Source organism: Neofelis nebulosa, chromosome 13 (assembly GCF_028018385.1).
Source record: "Neofelis nebulosa isolate mNeoNeb1 chromosome 13, mNeoNeb1.pri, whole genome shotgun sequence".
Taxonomy (NCBI): Eukaryota; Metazoa; Chordata; class Mammalia; order Carnivora; family Felidae; genus Neofelis; species Neofelis nebulosa.
Window position 1 is genome coordinate 76,706,467 of NC_080794.1, and position 23,399 is coordinate 76,729,865.

At 33.0% G+C, this 23,399-nt stretch overlaps 1 protein-coding gene across 4 annotated transcripts in view; it reads left to right on the forward strand.

The window, feature by feature from the left end:
• The window catches only part of ATRNL1 (attractin like 1), a 789,076-nt gene that overhangs the window by 94,076 nt on the left and 671,601 nt on the right, over positions 1-23,399 (forward strand). For all 4 annotated transcript variants that reach the window (XM_058697871.1, XM_058697872.1, XM_058697873.1 and 1 more), the window contains one exon: positions 6,872-7,055. In XM_058697871.1, the coding sequence (XP_058553854.1) occupies positions 6,872-7,055 (184 nt within the window). The remainder of the gene's footprint in view (positions 1-6,871; positions 7,056-23,399) is intronic.

Genomic DNA, 23,399 nt, shown 5'->3' on the forward strand with positions numbered 1-23,399 from the left:
GTTTGTTCATGTTGTTTCATTTTGGATAGCTCTTGTTTCTGTATCTTAAGTTCACTGTTCTTTTCTCCTAAAGCGTCAAATCTTGTGTTAATTCTACTCAATGTATTTTTCATTCAGATATTATCTTTTCCATTTTCAGGAGTTCTGTTTGAGTCTTTTTTTATCTACCATTTCTTTCTTACCATGTTCATGTTTTCTGTAACATTACTGAACATATTTGAATGTATTTACAATGGCTTTTAAAACATTCGTTTCTGCTGATTTTATCTTCTGTGCTATTTCTGGGTCACCTTCTATTGACTGATTTTCCTTCTCGTTGTGGGTCACATTTTCTTTGCCCTGTATGCTTGTTAATTTTAAAATGTATTCCAAACATGGTATATTTTTATCACGTTGGCTGCTGGATTTTGTTGTGGCTTGAAAGAATGTTGGATTTTGTACTCACATGCAGTTATCTGGGATAGTATAGGCATTTTGGGGTTTTGCTTCTGAGGTTTGTTAGGACCCAGAGCAACTTTGAGTTTACGACTAACTTATTCCAGTATTACAGCCCTTTTTGTACTCTACCTAAGGCCTCCTGTTGTGTGAGGTCTTTCTTCTGTCTGCTAACACAACTGTTCCCAGCCCTGTGTGAGAACCCAAGAGTTATTCAGCCTGCTAGTCTTTTGTTGTTGTTGTTGTTCTTTACATGGGCTTTAAGTAGTTTTCTTTTATGCATATGCAGATCAGTACTCAATTTAGGATTTGAGCGAATCTTTCTGCAGATTTCTTCAGCCTTCTCTATGTGTAGCTACCTCACCTACAAATTCATTTTTGCTTCTGGCATTTATAGTATTATTAGGAATTATTTCATTTATTCACATACCTGTTTTCATCATTATCTTTTCTCTTTAATGAACTACTCTTTATAAATTGGGAATATGGTGGAGCACATTACTAAGTTAAAAGCAAAATTCATGCATATACAAATAATAACATACAAATGATAAGAAAATACTTTTTCTGAGATGACCAATATTTTTACTTGGAATGTTTACTAAGAAAAATTGGTTCCCTGAGTATGTGCACATTTCCAAATGCAAAAATAATACAAATATAATGAAAATGTGAATCATAGTTAATTTTACATTTCGAGTACAAGAAAAAATTATTTCCTTAATTTTTCATTTGAAACTACCGTACCACCTGTAGGTTCCTTAATTGAATTGCTAGTGACCAAACTTTGAGAAAAACTGCCGTAATATTTAGAATACAGATTTTGGTGTTAGACCTGTATCATAGGTGTTACGCTATTAATTTTTTTAAAAACTTATTTTATGTTTATTCATTTTTGAGACAGAAACAGAGCGTGAGTGGGAGAGGGGCAGAGAGAGAGGGGAAGATACAGGATCTGAAGTAGGCTCCAGGTTCCGAGCTGTCAGCACAGAGCCTGACAGGGGGCTCGAACCCAATAACTGCAAGATCATGACCTGAGCCGAAGTCAGACGCTTAACCGACTGAACCAGGCGCTCCACACTTTTAATTTTTTAAAAAAGTGTTTAACAAGTAGTTGAGTGAAATGCTGTATTTCATGATGAACTTCCTGTTACTCATAAGGGGAATATACATTTTTAAATTAAACTTTTTATTTTGAGATCACTGTAGATTCACATACACTTACAAGAGTGATCCAATGTACCCTTCATTGAGTTTTCCAAAGTGGGAACATTTTAAAAAATGTATTACAATATTGCAAACTGAATATTGACACTGATACAATTCACTGATCTTATTCCAGATTTCCTGTTTCATTTGTATTTATTTGTGTGCGCCTGTATGGGTATGGGTTTCGTTCTGTGCAGTCTTATTGTACATTGTTTCACGTATCCACCACTGCAGTCAAGGTGTAGAATAGCTATATCACACAAGACTCCTTCACATTGCGCTTTTAATTTTTATTTTATACAGAGAGCGCGTATGCGCAGAGGAGGTTGGGGGAGAGGGAGAGAGAGAGAATCCCAGGCAGGCTCCGTATTCAGCTAGGAGGGGCTCAGTGCCGACCCTGGGATCATGACCTGAGCCAAAATTGAGAGTGGGTCACTCAGCTGAGTCACCCAGGTGCCCCTCACATTGCCCTTTTAAGCCATACCCACAACTCTTCCACCCCCACTCCCTTCCCGTCTCTAACCCTTGATAATCACTCATCTGTCCTCCATTTCTATAATTAGGTTACTTCTAGGATTTTATGTAAATGGATCATTTACATTTAAGGTAATTTTGATACATTAGTGCCTCGGTCTGTGTTATTGTTTATTTTCTCTCTGCTGTTTCTTATGCCTCTGTTTCTCTTGTTTCTAATGGATTACTTGAAAAATTTTTAGAATTCCATCTTGATTTATTTATAGTATTCTTTTTTTTGAAGTTAATTTATGTATTTTGAGACAGAGTGCGAGTGAGCAAGCATGAGTGGGGGAGGGGCAGAGGGAGAGAGAGAATCCCAAGCAGGCTCTGTGTTGTTAGCATAGAGCCTGACGCAGGGCTCCATCCCACGAACCATGAGATCATGACCTGAGCCGAGATCAAGAGTCAGAAGCTTAACCAACTGAGCCACCCAGGTGCCCCCTTGATTTACTTATAGTATTCTTGAATGTATTTCTTTGTGTAGTTTTCTTAGGGGTTGATCTGGGTGTTAAACAATGCATATGTGACTTATCAGAGTCTAGTACCAGCATCAACATTTTACCACTTCACTTGAAGTGTGGAAGCCTTGTTTGCTTTCACATCCCCTTACCTTCTCCACTTTTAAGCATCATTGCCTTTCATATTAGATGATGTTATATTTTTTTCCTTTATCAGGCATGATTTATAAACCTTGTAGAGGAGAAGCATAGTCTATTGTGTGTAATCATATTTCTGCTCTATTTTTCTTTCCTGATGCTCTGACATTCCTTCTTTTATTATTTCATTCCTGTTTAAAAAATTTTCCTTTAACCATCCTTTAAGGAGAGGGCCGCATTTCAACAATTTTTAGTTTTCTTTCTTTTCATAGAGTATTTTTTTTTCCATTTAATTCCTGAAGGATCATTTTGCTGGAATAGAATTCATGCCTGACAGTTCTTATTTTTCAGCATTTGAAAAATGTGCTGCTCCCTTCAGGCCTTTATAGTTTCAGATGAAAAATCCAGAGTTATTCTCATTGATGTACCCCTGTAAGTAATGTGTCATTTCTCTCTGGCTGCTTTCAAGATCTTTTTGTCTTCATCTTTAGTTTTTATAAGTTTTCTTATGATGTGCCGTGGTGTGGGTTTCTTCTGTTTCTTTGGACATCTCTAAGGTTCTTGAATCTGTATGTTCATGTCTCGTACAAAATTTAGATGTTTTTGGTTATTGTTTCTTCAAATACTCTTTCAGTTATGTTCTCTTTTCCTCTTTTGGGATTCCAGGGATGTGAATGTTGAATCAATTGTTATTGCTCCAAAAATGTTTCTGAGATTTTGTTAACTTTTTTTCAGTCTATTTTCTCTTTTATTCAGATTTGTTTCATTGATATGTCCTCAAATTTATGGATCCCCTGTCTTCCGTTAGCTCCACTTTAATACTGAGCCTGTACATAGAGTTTCTGTTTGTTACTGCATTTTTCTTTTTTTCCTTAAGTTTCTTTCCTTTCTTCTTTCTTTCTTTCTTTCTTTCTTTCTTTCTTTCTTTCTTTCTTTCTTTCTTTCTTTTATTCTTTCTATTCTTTCTATTCTTTCTTTCTGCTGAGATTTGTTGTTTGTTTCAAAAGAACATGTATTGCTTGTTGGAATGTTTTTATCATGGCTACTTAAAAATTCGTGTCAAATAATTTCAACATCTCAGTGTTACTGTCACTTGTTTTCTTTTCATTAAAGTTGTGATTTTATTGGTCCTCAGTATGACAAGTGATTTTTTCTTTATTATTGTATCTTACATATTTTGCTATTATATTGGGAGTCTTTGGGTCCCATTTAAATCTTCTTTCTGTTTTAGCAGGCAGTCACTCTGTTTAGGTTTATCCTTCAGGTCTTGTGGGATCTCCCTTTCCAGTCTCGATCTGGTGGGGAAAAGGAACTCTTTCTCCGTTTGCTTATTTTTTTTTTTAATTTTTTTTTTTTAACGTTTATTTATTTTTGAGACAGAGAGAGACAGAGCACGAACGGGGGAGGGGCAGAGAGAGAGGGAGACACAGAATCGGTAGCAGGCTCCAGGCTCTGAGCTGTCAGCACAGAGCCCGACGCGGGGCTCGAACTCACAGACCGCGAGATCGTGACCTGAGCTGAAGTCGGACGCTTAACCGACTGTGCCACCCAGGCGCCCCTCTCTGTTTGCTTTTTTTAAACAGTGTTTGCTGGGTCCCTCTTGCTGTTGCTGCTAGGGTCATCTAGGATGGTCCATAGGACCTCAGTTTTGAGGAGGAATAAGCCTACCTGAGTCACCTTTTTATTGCTAGGTTGGGGAATTGAGAAATGTGGGGCCTGCATAGCCTTCTTCTGTTGACGGGTGAGGAGACACTTGTCTTCTAGTCCTGGAGTCCCTAACCAGTCTACCTTTACACTTTTCAGATTTCTCCTTTGGTTGTCTTGTGCACTGTTTCCAGAGTCTGCTTGTTGTACTTAGTGGGGTGTGGTACTTAGTTTTTCTAATTCTAAAATTCCTCAGCTGTAAAGAAGAGAAAGCAATAAGAAACCTTTCGAAGGGTTATTATTACATGAAATAATGAGGTACTTCTTGAGACACAGTGTGTGTTTTATTAGATAACGATGCTCCAGTTGATTGCAGGGTTGTTTGTTGCATTATTGTTTCTAGGAACAAATTGAAACCCAAATGAGTCATAGTGTAGAGTTATTTAAATAAGTTATGTATCATTAATAGAGTGGAATTTAACTGTTGAAAAATAATAAATGGGTCATAGAAGAATTGCGCCAGTTGCTTTAAGTGAAAAAATAGTTGAAAAAATAGTTGTAAAATAGCATCATTTTTTTGGTACAAGCATTTATAGGTCTGTATACACATATTTGTAATTTAAATGTGTTTTGTATGTGTGTAATAAAATATTTAGAATTACAGTCTGAAAGTGTTCTGAACATAACAAATTGTGAAAAATATCTCTAGATAGTAGGCTGGGAGAGAAGGTCATATTCACTTTTACATTAAAGACCTCTATTTCTACATTATTTTTTGGTAAGAAGAATGTTTATCTTTATTAAAAAGAGAATGAATAAAAATATGGAAACCTTCAATTGGACTGTAGGAGTAGAGCTTTAATAGTGGTTAAAGAGTATTTTTCAAGTTATTTTTGATAAGTTATTATTAATGTCATATTTTTGAAATTACCTCCAAAATGTAATACTCATTAGTTACAAATATAGTCTGATTTTTTTTATGTGTTTTGTTTTATCAATTAAAATGGGCTTAGTGACTCCTTTTTGATATTTCTATATTTTATGACCATTGAAGTATCACTTTCTTCACTACCTTAGAATTATGTAAAAGTGAATGATTTTTAAGATCATCTTTATTTTATATTACTTGATTTACTTGATTTGAGTATTTTCAGTTGAGCTGTCTACAGTGCCAAAGTTACAAAAAAAATTTTTTTAATGTTTATTTACTTTTGAGAGAGAGAGTTAGAATGTGAGTCAGGGAGGGGCAGAGAGAAGGAGTCACAGAATCCAAAGGAGGCTCCAAGCTCTGACTGTCAGCACAGAGCCAGATGTGGGGCTCGAACGCGTGAACTGCGAGATCATGACCTGAGCTGAAGTCAGAAGCTTATCCGACAGAGCCACTCAGGCGCCCCTACAATGCCAAAGTTTAGATGGCCAGTTAGAGGGAAGATAGAAGTGTGGTCTGGGTGAATACCTAAAGACCAATGACAGATTTCTATATAGTTGCTCTTTGTAATCTAAAATTATCTAAGGCCAAGGATCTGTGTTTTGTTTATCTGCATATTCTTAAAAGCATGCCTTGTATATATGATTGATGCTTGCATCAGTGAATTTGCAGTTAGAAATAAGTGCTTTTAGATATAGCAAGCAGAATGGGATTTAATACGGTGAGTTAATTACAAGAGTATTAGAGACACCAAAGGGAGGGGGATCATCCAAAATCTGGAAGCTGCTACATACCTACCACATTTGTCACTAAGCTACTCCAGGCGTCACTGCTGCCCTTGAGCAGGAACTACCCCTGCTGCTATGGCTATAAAGTCACCACTGCTGTTATCCCCTGTATGCATCTGTCTGTTCCTGCTGCTACAGATGAAGGCAGAATGTCTTTGTTATTTTTGCCTTCTAATCTCTCACCAGTACGCCCCTTGGCGGAACCTATCAGTTAATACAGCTATCAAGGACGTCTTGGAAATTTATTGTTTAGGTTTTCATCAGCAATACAGAAGAGTCTGTAGAAGGGAGAGTGGGGCTCATAACCAAGACATGGTGGACCATCACATAGCTAAAAATTGTTTAAGGGTGGGGATCATATCTTTTTAAATTTTTGTTACATCAGTGACTAATTCAGAGCTTGTCACATAGTAGGCTTTCATAAACTGTTAGTCTTTTTCTCAGGGTTATTTACAAATACAGAGATAAATGTGCGAATAGTTTTCCTTTTTCTGTTCTACATCCAAAAATTTGGCATTTTCAATATTTCAGAGTTTCTTCTATAGAAAGACCAGCCTTACTCAACTTTGATCTCTAGCGCTTAACATAGTAACTAGCATATGCTTAATAATTGTTTTTGCAGTAAATGAATATTTGGTTATATTTAATTTACTTATAAAAATGTGGTATTAGAATTTACTTGGTAGTTTGGTGATATAGTAGTTATATTTTTAAATACTCCTTGAAGTTCATGATTTACCTTCATTCTCTTACAGCATCAAACACGTGGCTTGTCCCAGAAACTAAAGGAGCTATTGTTCAAGGTGGATATGGCCATACCAGTGTGTATGATGAAATAACAAAATCCATTTATGTTCACGGAGGCTATAAAGCATTACCAGGCAATAAATATGGATTGGTGGATGATCTTTATAAGTATGAAGTTAACACTAAGACTTGGTGAGTAGATTGGGTAAAAGTATGGTGAGAAACTTTGTCACTGTTACATTTTATATTTGTATAGTAGTAGCGTTTATTAAATATTTTCGGGGAAGCATTCTTGTTCTTTTTCCCTGTTTATTTCAACTAATGAAATTCTCTTGTATAGCAAAGGTATGAAATAACACATTTTCTATGTAGTCATTTTCACTTTAAACGATTGACTTTAAAATGTTTCCTGATTACATAGATATGCTAATTCTGTATGCATTACTTACAAGGACTGATATGTTCAATTCAGATGAGCAAGTTTGCTTACCAATGTAACGTTGAGCTTTGATATCTGCCCTGTGATTTTTTTCTTCTTTGCATTCATATTTTAATGTCATTTGCAAATTTTAAAAGCATTTCTTCAGTTTCATCATCTAATTTCCTATGACATGCAGAGCTTGTGCATTTAGGTAGATTGTTGTTATAAACAGTGTTACATTGTACATCTTATACTGGTTTTATTATGCAGATATGCAAGAGTTTCTGTAGGGTGTGTGTGTGTGTGTGTGTGTGTGTGTGTGTGTGTGTGTAGATAGTTAAAAGTGAAATTGTTGAGTCTGAGCATATTCACAGCAACTTTACCAAATGTTGCCTAATTGCACTCCAAGTCACTGTGTTAATGGATACTTTCACCAGCTAGGTGTGAATGTACCTGTTTCTTCATATCACCACCAACATTTGGTAATTGTGAGACGATTTTTCTTTTACACATGCAATGGATGTGAATGCTATCTCATGGATACTTATTGTGCATACCGAGATTACTACAGTGACTAAGCATCTTTTTATGTGTTCATTTGCCACTTGAGTTTCCTGTTTAGTATATTGTCTATTTATAACCATAATGTTCTCATTATGTTGAAAATACTGTTCATTAATTTTTCAGTTATTATTTTTTCTATGTATATGAGTTTTAAAATAGAATTTTTGGGGTGCCAGGGTGGCTCAGTCGGGTTGAGCATCCGACTTTGGCTCCGGTCATGATCTCATGGTTCCTGAGTCCGAGCCCCGCATCTGTGCTGACAGCTGGGAGCCTGCAGCCTACTTTGGGTTCTGTGTCTCCCTCTCTCTCTGCCCCTCCCCCAGGCTCTGTTTCTCTCTCAGTGATAAATAAACATGAAAAAAAAAATAGGACTTTTGTTGTTTTCAAATATTTACCTTTGTAAAACCTGGGAAATGACTCTGTTGTTTTTAGACACTACACATTCATTTAAACTTTCATCGTGAAATTACATATGTATTTGAATGAAATATAATTTTTCACCAAATTTTGACTTGTTTTCTACCCCCTTCACTTTCAAACATATATTCTAATTTTTTTCTTTTGAAAAAGAAAGGTGGAATTAAAAAAAAAAAAAGGTAAGACTTCCTTTGGATTATTTTATTAATTTTTATTATTTTTTTGTCTAATCAATACATTGTTATTCTTTATATTTTTATGAATAATAAAACCAATAAATCACTTTTTTCTTTTATATAAGTTATACATTGCATTTTACTTTCTATTTTAACATTTCCAACTTTTCCTCTTTGTATTTTTTTTTTTTTTTTTTTTTTTATTAAAAATTTTTTTTTTTCAACGTTTTTTATTTATTTTTGGGACAGAGAGAGACAGAGCATGAACGGGGGAGGGGCAGAGAGAGAGGGAGACACAGAATCGGAAACAGGCTCCAGGCTCCGAGCCATCAGCCCAGAGCCTGACGCGGGGCTCGAACTCACGGACCGCGAGATCGTGACCTGGCTGAAGTCGGACGCTTAACCGACTGCGCCACCCAGGCGCCCCTCCTCTTTGTATTTTTGCTCTGATAGCAAGAGGAATTGTGATTTAGTGATTAAGGCATTATCAATCTGCTTAACATATTTTTGCATATGTTCCAGCTACTGTATCATACCAAACAGGAAAAGATAACTGCTTCTGCAGAAAGAGGCATCATAATTTACAGTAATAATAATGGCTATAGCAATGTTCAGCAAAGCATATTAATAGATGTAAATAGAAAAGTGAGCCATGGTTATTCTTTGAATGAAGTCAAGTGTTACTTGTTGCTCACCACTCAAATGGAGTTTGCTCAGAGTTTTACATGTTTCCCTTCCTGAAAATTTCCATAATGAACTTCTACATGGAAGAACGTAATTATCAATCTTGGCAATATTAGTATATGCACAAATAACACTGAGTACCTTTAAGAGAATTTACTAAAATAATTTGTAAATTGTTTTCAACACCTTATTATAAATATATTATAGATACACACAATACTTTAATGTTTTACTTTTATTCTTTGTTTTTAAAAAATATTGGTGAGCGCTAAAATATTTTTCTGTTATTCTTAATGTTTTTAGCATTCTTAAAGTTTTGATACTTGTTAGATTAATTTTAAATTTGCCCTCATATATTGATTAAAGTATATATCAGGTTTATTTGTCAATTATATATCTAAAACATTTTTTAAATTATATCATTGATGAATAAGCCTGATACATACTTTAGTATATATATGTGAGAGCAAATATGTGCATTGTACAGATTGATTTTAAGTTTTTATCACCCAGAACTGGTGTCATTTTTTAGTGGATATGGTTTAGTAGATAGGCTGCTTTGTTGAAGTGATGGTAAATGTGTGTTTGGAGTTCTTTTTCATTGGTGAAATGGATTGTTTTGGAATATTATTTCCACTGAGAAAAATTAGGAATTACATCTTTTTAGGCATCTGAGAATTATCAAGGCAGTGAGAATTTGTGGGTCAACATCTATGTCAAGGGAGGTAAGATTGGGATTTTGTGCACCTATTGTCTCTTTAGAAAGCTGTCTAAGAAACTGAGCAGAGCTTTTGCCAATTAATATGGAGGATCAAAATTGGATTTCCAAATGTGCTAAGGAAGATGGGCTCTACTACATACTTAAAGACTGGGTTTAGTCCCTGAAATTCTAAACCTACTAGAGTGGATAAGTCCACTTTAAATCATTAGATTATGGTGACCTGTCTAGAGACTAAGTAGCTGACAGAACAAAAGTAAATCCTCTCTTGAGGAAGATAATATTGTATAGAGCCTCAAATTATTTCTTAAAACAACATGCAATATCTGACAAAATAAAAAAAAATGATAAGGTTTAGAAAAAGACAAGATATGAAACAGCCATTAGTATCATAGCTAGAGGATAATGCTGTTTTCAGACAGAAACTTTAAAAGAAAAGGTAGAAGATATTAGGAGACAAGTAGAAACTTTTACTAAAGAATCACATGAGGTTTATAGAAATGAATAATATATTAAATGAATGAAGAATTCCTTAGATGGATTTGACAACAGCTTAGATACAGCTGAGGAGGGAATTAATGAAATGAAAGATAGGTTGGAAAGAAATACCCATGCTGAAATAAAGAAAGAGAAGAATGAAAAATAAAATAAAGAAGGAAATTTAAGGGACTTGTAGAAATCATCTAACATGTATGTAATTGGAGTCAAGAGGAAGAAAAAGAGAAAATAATGTATAGCACTATTTAAAGTCTTAATGACTGAGAATTTTCAAAAGTGATAAAGAACATCAAGCCACAAATAGAAAAAATTCTATGAGTACCAAGGGGAATAGCTACAAAGAAATTTATATTTAGAAATATCACGGTAAAACTGATGAAAATCCAAACATAAAGAGAAAAATTTAAAAGCAGTCAAAGGGGAAAAAAACTCATATTCTCTTTAAAGGAACAATATTAAGACTGACAACTGATTTCTTAACTCAAAAAATGAAATCTAGAAGACACAGTGTCTTCAAATTGCTGAAAGAAGATAATCATCAGCCTAAAATTTTGCACCCAGTAAAATTTCCTTGAAAAATGAAAGCAAAATAGGGATATTTTCAGAAAAACAAGAATCAAAAGAACTTGACAGTATTTTCCTGCAATAAAGGAAATACTAAATAAAGGAAATGATATTGAAGTAGAAGAAAAATGATCCCAGATACTAGAAGGAATAGAGAAATTAAGAGTAAATTGAAGTGGTTATTCATTAAATTAAACTATAATCAAAATAGAGGCTTAAATGGATATAAAAACTTAAATGCATGATAATAACAAAACATAAGTGAGGGAGAAGGGTAAGTGGTGTTCAAAGTATTGAGGTTTTTGTAATAAGTGGGAATGGATAAAAGAACTAATTTATAGTAGACAATAACTAAAGATTTATATTGTAATCATTAACAAAAATAAAAGTAAAACTTCATATCTAACAAACTAATAGAAGGGAAAATGAGAATACTAGTTACTGGATTTGGAAGAAGACAAAAAAAGAATGGAAAAAAACAAACTACAGTTGAGACACATATAAAGGAAGTAAGAGGATGATGTATTTAACTCTATATATTATACTAAATGCAAGTCAGTAATTACACTAAGTGTAAGAAAATAAATATTGCAAATTATACTAAATGTGAGAGACTAAATATTTCAACCAGAAGGTAAGGATTTTTGGACTTGGTGTAAAACAAAACCTAGCCCACGCTGCATAGAAAAGATACAAAGTATATAAATATTTAGAAAAATTGAAAGTAAAAGAATGGAAAAAAGACACACAATTGGTAAACAAAAGAAAGTTGATGTAGCTTTATTAATATCAGACAGATAAGAATTTAAATCAGGCATTTACCTGGAAGATATAACAGTGAATTGTATGTACTTTATAATACTGTGTTAAATAAAGCAAAATTTGACAGAATAAAAGGGACAAGTCATACTGAGATATTTTTAATGCCTTTACCTTGGTAACTCAGCATAAGGAGACAAAAAACAAAAACACAAAAAACAGTAAAGATATATAAGATTTCAACAGCTGAATGAATAAATTTGTGTTCTTTGATATTTGAGAGCATATTATCTTATGACTGCAGAATATACAGTGTTTTTCAAGTACATATGGAACATTTTCCAAATTATACCATATGGTGGGTTTTAATGTAAGTCTCAACAAATTTAAAAAAATTCAGACCCTACAAAGTAATTGAAATGAACACAAAAGTTACTAAGAAACCCCTAATAAATTTATTAAAACTAATTGGTTAAAGAAACTATATTAAAAATTAGAAAATATTTTGTACTGAATGATGACAGATCAAAATGTCTATGGTGTCACCAAGAGGGACATTTATAACTTTAAATGCATTTATTAGAAAATATTCTTTAAAAGCCTGAAAATCGGTGTTGTAAACATAATCTTGAGAAATTGAAAAAAGACAGATTAATCCCAAAAGAAGGATAAAGTAAATAAAGATAGGAAAAAGGAAGAGAATACGAGATAAGAATATAAATTAATGAAATAGAAAAGAAACATGATGAAGATGATCTGTATAGCTAAAAAAATTAACAAAGTTGGTTGTTTGAAAACAGTAACTTAAAAGCAGTACAATTTATGTTACCATAAGAGCGTTAACACCTACAGAATAAATGCAATGAAATGTATTCAGGAACTTTACACAAAAATTATAAAACCTTATTGTGAGAAATATATAAGACTTAAATAAATAAAGGATATATTACAATTGATTGAAAAATCGAATATTGTAGATATGTCTGTTTTCTCAAATTGATATGTAAATTTAATGTAATCCCAAACAAAATTACAGCCATATATATATATATATATATATATATATATATATATTTAGAAATAGACATGCATGTTCTAAAATTTATCTGAAAATGCAAACAACCCACCATAGCTGAAACAAAGTAAGAAGGACAGAGCTAAAAGACTTCTCTACCAGGGGCGCCTGGGTGGCGCAGTCGGTTAAGCGTCCGACTTCAGCCAGGTCACGATCTCGCGGTCCGTGAGTTCGAGCCCCGCGTCGGGCTCTGGGCCGATGGCTCGGAGCCTGGAGCCTGTTTCCGATTCTGTGTCTCCCTGTCTCTCTGCCCCTCTCCCGCCCGTTCATGCTCTGTCTCTCTCTGTCCCAAAAATAAATAAAAAACATTAAAAAAAAAATTAAAAAAAAAAAAAAAAAAGACTTCTCTACCAAATCTCTTGATTTTGAAGCTATAGTATTTAAATGTTGTTGCAAAGATAAAGAAGTAGACCGATGTGGCAAGTAGGAATTCCACAGGCAGACCTACACATTTATGGACATTTAATTTATAAGAAAGTTGAACTACAGAGATGTTTTTGTGATAAATTATTGTGGGCCAATAAGATATACAATTGAAAAAATGAGTAACAGGCCCTACTTTATACCAGACACAAAAATCAGTTTGACATCAGTGGTAGATATAAATATGGAAGGTAAAGTGATAAGGATTATAGAAGATGACACGGGCAAATATCTTTATATCATTGACAAAAGAGACTTTTAAGATACAATTAGATACTGTTAGTAAATGAGAAATGATAAACTGAACTGTATACATCTAAAAATATCTAAAAATAAGGTGAAAAGGCAGGTTGCATTGGGGGAGGTATTTGCAACACATAAAGCCAAACAAAAAGGACTGGCTCCTTGAAAGAGAAGTCAGAGAAGTAGATAAGTACTAAGAATCAATAAAATGTCAGATAATAGAAAATGTGTAAGAGTCTTGAAGGGGTACTTCATGAAAATGGATATTCAAATGGTCAAAATACATATTTTGCTCAACCTTATTAGTCACTAGAACAATTCAAGACAACATTGAAGTACCACCCCATATCCGCTTAAGTGGCTAAAATTTATAAAACTGCTAATATCAAGTGTGTCGAAACTGGTAGAGGCACTAACTTTTGACAGTTTATGCTAAATTTCAATACACTCACACTCATGTATAGAATGTATGAATCTGTTGAAATAGTTAATATCCGACAAATGCATATGTGTTTACACTATAGTCATATAGGATACTCATGACAGCATTATTTGTAATAATCAATGATCGGAAACGAGTGAACTATCTGTCATCATTTCCAATGGAGAAGATATATTCTTACAATGGAATGCTATGCAATAATGAAAATGAAAGAATCATCTCTGTGCATCCATGCAGTTGTATCTCACCAAAATAATGTTGACCAAAAGAAGTCAGAATCAAAAGAATATGATATGTTTCCATTTAAGTGAAGTTTAGCACCAGGAAAAACTAATCTGTGGTTTTAGAAGTTATGATAGGGATTGTCTTGTCTAGGCTAAGCAGAATGGAGTAGTGATTGGGATGAGCAACAGGGAAGCTTCTAAAGTGGTTACACGTATGTGTTCACTTTGTGATAAGTCATTGAACTATATCCTTACAATTTGTGTAATATAATATGTATGATATATATATTTTGTGCTTAATAAAAGTTTATTTAAAAAATAGAAATCTGTGATTTGACCTCACAGGTTTACTATTATAATCTAATGGTTTATGATAATTTGTAATAATGAAAGAAGGATGAGTTTTAATGTATAGTTACCAAAATACATTATTTTGCCATTGTTAGAAAAGGATTGAGACATAAAAGTTCAGAGACACCCAAGGCCATTGCTGCTACCCACCTACTTCAGGACTAGTTGAATCCTCTTTTTTTTTTTTTTTTTTTTTTACATTTAAAGGATAAGAGAACAAGCATCCTGTATTTATAGGAATTCCCATTTCTCAAAAAAGACTCCTTTTATAGTGTTAGGGTGTTTTATTAATTGGTATTATCATTTAAGAGATTTCAACTTTGCTGTCATGATTTTGAGTACTAGAGCCCTTGTGGTCTTGATTTCTTAGCCTTGTTAAATAAGAGATCTCATAACATTCTTTGCACTTACATGTTTGTAGAGCTTACAGTAGGAGGTTTTTTTGTGATAGCGGAAGCCTCAGATGTTCTTGACTTTTATTTAGGTGCTTTCCTCTACTGCTGTGTTCTTTTAACCTGTGAAAAGGCACAATAAGTTTTAACACATAGGAACATATTAAACATTATCATTTATAATTTATAGTTGCAACAATCCACTAAGTAATTTTTTTTCAAGTGAAAGAAAACAGATTTCAGTTATACTTCTAGAAAAATTATAAAGTTAAGTAGTGAGTCTAATGATAATACTTCTGTGGTACTATATTAATTCTGTACTTTAAAAAATCTTTGAAATTACATTTACTTAAAATATGTTTTTATAATGATGCTACATCTGGTTACATAAAATGAGTTCTTTTAGCTTCTTAAATTTGATATAATGGGAGTTATTTTTACATTGAAGTATTCAAAGTGATTTTATTAAATTATTGAGTTTTTGTGATTTGTCTAAAATTTTAGCCATCAGAAGTTTTGGAAAGTGATGCAGGACATTTTATAAATACGTTGTTATTTAACACATGTTAGTAACTACCGACAAACATGATATTCATGGTCTTCATCCTGGCTTATTTCTCTGCATGATGAGTGTCTGAAATCTTTTCAACAAAAATTGTTGACTCTGTATCAAGTACTGTGTTGGGAATAATTTTAAGATGGAAGACAGATATTTAAAAATTTTATGGTTCGTGAATATGTGGGAAGTGATGGAAATACACAGATGTGTAAAGAAGTAATAGAGAAGATTTATTGAAATGAACAAAATATGTAGGCAAAAAAGATTATTGTTTTTATAAACATCATGATATGTTATGGGATCTGGAATTTTGGAAAATATGGTTAAAATCTCATATGGATAATTTGAAGAAATACTTATCTCTATAGCTCTACTTTTTAAGGTAATTTTGGGATGTGTAGTACTTATCTTTTTCCTAGTGCTCTTTGAAAAACTGGGAAAGACTGCATATGGACAAAAGACTATTGGAAAGCATTCACAGATAGTTTTAGAACAATGATGAAGTAAACATCTTGTCTACCTGAGCTAAGACGACATTGCAGTACTCCCAGAAGACCTCATGTGTGTCACCATGATAGCATTCCTTTCATTATCCCTGAAAGCAATAACCATTATTCATAATATTGTGTTAATTGTTTCCTTGCTTTCCACTGTGTTTTTTTAAAAATATGTATTGGCAAGCAAACCATTCATTTGGTTTGTCTGTTTTTGAATTTTGCATCTATTGTTAAGCATTGTATGCTTTCCTCAGACACCTTTTAAAAAATCAAATGTGTTGGATATGTATTTTAATAGGGGGGAGTAGATAATAAAAATGGAAATAAAATGTATTTAAATGGTAACAAGTGCTATGGAGGAAACAGAAAGCATGATGAAAGAGGATAAGGAGTTTTAGGTTGCTGAATTTAAATAGGGTAGTAAGAGAAGACATCACAAAGACCTTATGTGAGTACAGACCTGGAAGAGGTTAGGGAGGGAACCATGCCAGAATCTGAGGAACAAGTTGAAAGCTAGTTTAAAAACCCTGAAATGGGTATATGCTTATCATTTGGAGTAGCTGGACTGGGTAATTTTAGAATGGGTTGGGTGAAGTGATGATGACCTTCAAGTGGTAATTGGGAACACTGAATAATTTACGAATAATCTAAGAAATAGGTGATAGCATCTGGGATGAAGGAGGCTAGTTTTGAGGGCTGGTTGGATTCTGAATATATTTTCAGGGTAGAGCCAAGAGAGATTGGATAGACAAAGGGATTGGAAATAGAGTGGAAGAGAGAACGAGTGAAAGATGAATTAGGCTTTTGGCCTCAACCTGCAAGCATGGAGTTGTCATTAATGGAGATGATGAATTTTGGAGGAGGGGTAGGTTTGGTGTAGAGGAAGATTAGAAGTGCAGTGCTAGATATATGTAGATCCGTTTTATATTTTCTGTTCTACTGTGGATGGTATTTGGAATATACCAAGTTTTGGTATTATGAACAATTATATATGTTCTTATTTAGTCTTCTCTTGTTTCATATATAGATTTCTCTGAGCTAATTCCTTAGTATTATAAATGTTTGGTCATAAGCAGTATCATATTTGATTTTACCCAACTATACTCCAACATCATTTTACTAATTTATATTCCCACTAGTCGTGAAAGGAAATATCTAGTCCTCTACAGTCTCTCCAAAATCTGGTGTTGTTTGATTTTTAAAACAAACTTGGTCAATATGATGGGCATGGCATGAAGCCCCACTTAGTTTTAATTTGCATTTCCCTAATTACTAATAAGGTGGAACATCTTTTCATGTTTATTGTCCATATACTCTTCTGCCCATTTTTTCATTTTAGTTGTTTTGTGTATCCTTCTTCTTGCTATTAATCCTTTGTTAGCTGTATACTTTGCAAACCTGTTCTCTCCCAGATGGTGGATTTTCATTCTGCTCTTTTTATGATGTTGTTTGATGAACAGAACTTTTAATTTTAATATGGAAATGATTAATCTTTTCTTTTATGGGTTGTATTTTGTGTCTTTCACAAATGCTTTCCTACTTCAATTTTTTCTATATTTCCTACCAACATTTTGTAGTTTTGCCTCTCATATTTAGTTTTTAATCCAACTGGGTAGCGATCCATTTTTAAAAAATGTGGATATTCAGTTGTCTCAGAAATGAAAAGTCCATTCCTTTAATGGTCTGTAATAGTAATAACTTTTGTATGGAATTATTGTTAGGTGTTTGATATTTTTTATACTTTTTTTACATGATATCTCTGTTAGTTTTCTAAGGCTGGCATAACAAATTACCACAAATTTGATGGCTAACAACAACAGAAATTTATCCTCTCACAATTCTATAGGCTAGAAGTCTGAAATCAAGGTGCCAGCTGGGCCACACTTCCTCCAAAGATTCTGAGGAAGAATCCTTTCTTGCCTTTTCCAGAATCTGGTAACTATGGGTGATCTTAAGTGTTCTTTAGTGGTAACTGCTCTCATCAGTCTAATTTCTGCCTCTGTCTTCACATTACCTTCTTCCTGTTTGTGTGTGTATGTGTTTTCACATGGCCTTCTTATAAGGACATCAATCATTGGATTTAGGGCCCACTCTAATCTTGTGAGACCTCATTTTACTTAGATAATTACATCTACAAAGACCCTATTTCCAAATAAGTTCTCATTCCGAGGTTCAATGTGGACATGAATTTTGAGGGGGCGCTATTCAACCAGGACATTATCTCTTCATTTCTTTTTGGGCTGATATATGGAGATGCAGTTTTTTATATTACTTTTATGTCTAACAACTTGCTATATTTTAATAACTTATATATAGATTTTTTTAGTTTTTTATAATGACCAGATCATATACAAATAATGGTAGTTTTGTTTCTTCCTTTCTGGGTCTTACAGCTTTTTATTTTTCTTACCTTATTTCAGCAGCAACCTCTAGTTCAGTGTTGAATAGAAATTAACAAGCATCCAATATTAGTTCTGAGCTTTGATGAAATACTTTCGGTGTTTCTCAGTAAGGATGATGTTCACTGTGGGTTTTGTAGATGTTTTTAAGAACGATCCCTTTTTTTTTCTGGTTTGCTAAGGGTTTATTTTGTCATGAATGGATCGATATTTATCAAAGGTATTTTTTTGGGATGATTATCTGATTTTTCTACTAAATAATTTACTATGGGAAGTTATTTTAATTATGTTATTATTAACCTAAAATTAACCCCAAATTTGGGTTAAGTCTCATTTAGTCAAAATGTGTTACTTGTTTTTTGGTTTGCTAATATGTTGATAAGTATTTTTTTATTGATGTTAATATGCGAGATTAGCTTGTGGTTTTCTTGAATATTCTTGTCAGCTCTTTGTGGTAAGGTTATTGGGGCTTGTAAAATGATTTGAGTAGTGTTCCTTTTAATACTTTGAAACAGTATTTATAAGGCTGGAACTATTTTTTCCTTAATATTTTATGGTAATAATCTATAAGTCAAGTGTTCAAAAACAATTTTGTGTGTATAATTTTAACTACAAAATTCAGTATATGTAATGGTTATAAACCTATTTAGATGGTATTTTTATTCTTGAATAAGTTTTTATTCTTGAATATGTTTTGATGAGATATATTTTCAGGAATTAATCCAAGAAATCAGTGTCTTCAGTTAAATTGTTATAATGGTGTTCATTATGTTCTCTTAGACTAATATCAGCAGCATCTGTAATTATGTTTCTTTTAATTATTTTTAACCACTGTCTACAATTATCTACCTATCCATCTATTTATCATTTATTATTTTTTCTTAACTAAGAGTGAGTTGCTGACATGATGCCACTTTAAACCTAAATATTTTTATATGTATTTACTGAAAAACAAGGACATTCCTTGAAAAACAAGGAAATAAAATTAATGGAATTTACTAATCTAACTTGTAGATTTTATTTAACATTTCTAATTGACCTATTATCTTTTATTAAAAAGATAGCACTTTGTTATTGCTGAATTTGCTTTCTTAATAAATTTTGCATTTATGTTCATATGTGAAATTGTCTGTGGTTTTCCCTTCTTATACTGTCCTTTTTAGATTTTGATGCTCTTTTTTGCCAGGTTTGGGTATCCTTTCCTGACTTAGGATCATATCCAATATCCAACACAGAGTTTAGTTGTAATGCCTTTGTAGTCTTTTTAAATCTGGGACAATTTCAGTCTTTATTTTGAAGAATGTACCCAATTTGGGATGATTCCTTAGGATTAGTTTCAGGCACCAAAATGTGTCATTCTAAGGTTTTTTTTGAAAAATAATTTTTATTGAGATATAATTTGTATACCATAAAATTTTCCATTTTAACCATTTTAAAAATGTACAATTAAGGGTTTTTGGTGTATTCATGTTTTACAACCATCATTACTAATACCAGAGTATTTCTGTCACCTCAGAAGAAATCACATACCTCCCTAAACACTCTCTTTTCATCTCTTAGAAACCATTGATCTACTTTCTGTCTCTAGATTGGCCTATTTGTGATATTCATATAAAGGTAATGTACAATATGTGGCTTTTTGTGTCTGGTTTATTTTACTTTGCATAATGTTTTCAGAGTTCTTCCATGCTGTGATATGTTTGAATACTGCACTCTTTTGTATAGCTGAATAATATTTCATTGCATGAATATAGCACATATTGTTTATCCACTCATGAGTTGATGTACATTTGGGTTGTTTTCACTTTAGGATATCATGAATGAGGCTGCTATGAACATTCCTGTAGAGGGTAATTTTATATATTGGTTAAAGTGGTTAAAATGGTTCCAGTTTTCTCAACTGTAAAGACACAGTTTTTCCTTTGTAAATTAATAAACACCTGTGGAGAGATACTTTTAGATTATGTAAGTATTCTGTTTTTTATTAAAAACTTTTACCTAATAATTTTAGCATCCACTGAACATTCATGTGTGAAAGTTTTTACTATCATGGTTACTGAATGGTGATATCTTGTTTTATTATTCCTTCTAAATTCCCCCTGATTTTTTCTTCACCTAAAGAATTGTATGAATTGACCAATTTTTATTTTATCCAATGTTTTATAATCTATTGCTCTTCTTCTCTATTTTGTTGCTCAAACTGTCCCAGATTTGGGCTGTATGAGCTTCTTTTAGTGTGGCTACTGTCCCCATTTAGACATGTCCCCAGTGTTCTTTGTGCACTCATCCACTTTCTGGCACACATGCCAAAAAATTCCATGCACATCTTGTTAATTCCTTGCTGGAATAAGTAATTTCCTCAAGGAATCCACATTTTTTAATGAAGAATATTGTTTAGAAACCAACATTAGGGCACTGGCTTGTTTATTGCTTTTTGATGTATTTACAGATCATCTCAGAAGATAGAGCCAAGAAATATGCAAATGTACATATTTGTATCTATTTATAGATATATGTGTACATCTGTATCTCTATGCATCTGTCTGTCTAAACTGCATAATGATGCTGTACAACATCACATTATTCTTGCTTTCCTCTCTTTCATATTTGTAGATCCCTTCTGACAATGAGAAACCTAGATCAAAAGATAACTGATTTCTTTCATTGGAATTTTGTAATTTTTCTCATATAGCTCTTATATATATTTTGTTAGATTTATACCTATTTTATTATTTTGGTGCTAATATGAATAATGTGTGTCTTTAATATCAAGTATTCATTGTTCATTGCTGGTATATAAGAAAGTAATGGATTTTGATTTATTAACTTTGTATCCTCAGCCTTGCTATACCAGGAATTTTCTTGTTGATTCTTTGGGATTTTCTACATAGATAATTATGTCACCAGTGAGCAGACTGTCTTATTTGTTTCCATTTTGTATATCTTTAATTTCCTTTTCTTATCATATTGCATTGGCTAGAACTTTCAGTGTAGTGTTGAATAGGGGTGGTTTTGCCTTGTTCCTTTTCTTAGAAGGAAAGAATCTAGTTTCTCACCATTAAGAATGATTTTTTTTTTGTAGATGTTCTCTATCAAGATGAGGAAATTCCCCTCTATTCTTAGTTTGCTGAGAGTTTTTATCATGAATCGATATTGGATTTCGTCAAATTATTTTTCTGTATCTGTTGATATGAACAAAGGATTATTATTCTTTATCCTACTGATGGGATAGATTACATCACGTGACCTTCAAATATTTAATCATCCTTGCATATGTGGATAAATCCTATCTGCTTAATCATTACATTAAAACTATTTTCAGCTTAAGTTTCTCTATGGTAGCTGAATATTTTTTCCTTGATCCATGTATTTCCTTTATTATTTACTATATAGTATTTATTTTGTAAAAAGCAATGATAGACCACTAGTTTTTAAAAGGAAAATATGCTCTATTTGTTTAAAACATTCAACTTTAAAGTCCTCTATATTTGACAGTGGTATAATTTTAAATCTATAGATGTCTTTTGTAACCAGAAAGGCTTAGGAGAGAATGGGAGTCAAAATTTCTAGGTGAAGCCATCTATGGTAACTTATTACAAAACCCCAATATTTTCTTTTAATATAGCCTTAGTGAGATGTAATTCATATACCATAAAATCCACCCATTTAAAGTAAACAGTTCAATGGTTTGGGGGCACCTGGGTGGCTCAGTCAGTTGAGTGTCTGACTCATGATTTCAGCTTAGGTAATGATTTCATGGGATTGAGCCCCATGTTGGGCTCTGCACTGTCAGTGCTTGGGATTCTTTCTCTCCTCTCTGGTCCTCACCCTGCTCATGCTCTCTCTCTCTCTCTCTCTCTCTCTCTCTCTCTCTCTCCCTCTCTCAAATTAAATAAATAAACATAAAAAAATAAAGTATACAATTCAGTGGCTTTTAGTGTATTCACTGAGTTGACCAATCATCACAATTTTAGAACCATTTTATACCTGCAAAAGGAAACCCTATACGTATTATCAGTGTCTCCTCATTTCCCCTCAAAATCACAGCTTTAGGTAAGCACTATTCTTCTTTCTGTTTCTATAAATTTGTCTTCTGGGCCTATAAATGAGATGACACAAAATGTGTGTGTGAGTTTTTTTTTTTATAATGGACTTCTTTAAGCATAAGAAAAATATGATCTCAAGGTTTATTCATAAGGTAACATGAATCAGTATTTAATTCCTTTTCTCTGTCAAAATATTTTCCATTGTATGGGTATACCACATTTTATTTATGTATATATATCAGCTGTTGGAAATTTGGGTTGTTTCTGCTTTTTAGCTATTGTTAAGAATACTTCTGTGAACATTTGTGTACAAGTTTTTGTGGAGAGGTTTTTCATTTCTCTTGGGTATATATCTAGGAGTGGATTTGCAAGCTCTATAGTTACTCTATGTTTAAACTTTTGAGGAACTGCCAGACTGTTTTCCAAAGTGGGTGCACCGTTTTACATTCCCATCAGAAGTGTATGAGGATTCCAGTTTCTCCGCATCCTTGTCAACACTTGTTATTGTCAAGCATTTTGATTACTGCCACTCTTGTGGGCAGTAGTATCTCATTGTAGTTTTGATTTGTGTTGCTATAATAGCTATTCATATTGAGCATCTTTTCATGTGCTCATTGGCTATTTACATTTCTCTCTTGGAGAAATGACTATTAGGATCCTTTCCCATTACTTACTTTGTGTTAGGAAGTCTTTATATTTTCTAGATGTAAGTCCTTTATTAAATATGTGAATTGAAAATATTTCTCCCATTATGTGTGTTATTTTTCACTTAGTTTACAGTGTCCTTTGAAACTCAAAAATTTTTTAATTTTCATGACATCCAGTTTGTTGTGTATTTTGTCACTTACACTTTTGGTGTCATGTCTAAGAATCTGTTGTCTAACCCAACTCCAGGAATAATTACTTCTGTGTTTTCTTCTAAGAGTTTTATATTTGAGTTCTTACATATAGGCCTTTTATCCATTCTGAGTTAATTATTGTCTATATTGTGAGAGAGGAGCTTTTTTTTTCTCCTTGTAGATGTCCACTTGTCCCAGCACTATTTGAAAGAGTATTCTTTCCTTTATTTGAATTTCCTTTTCTT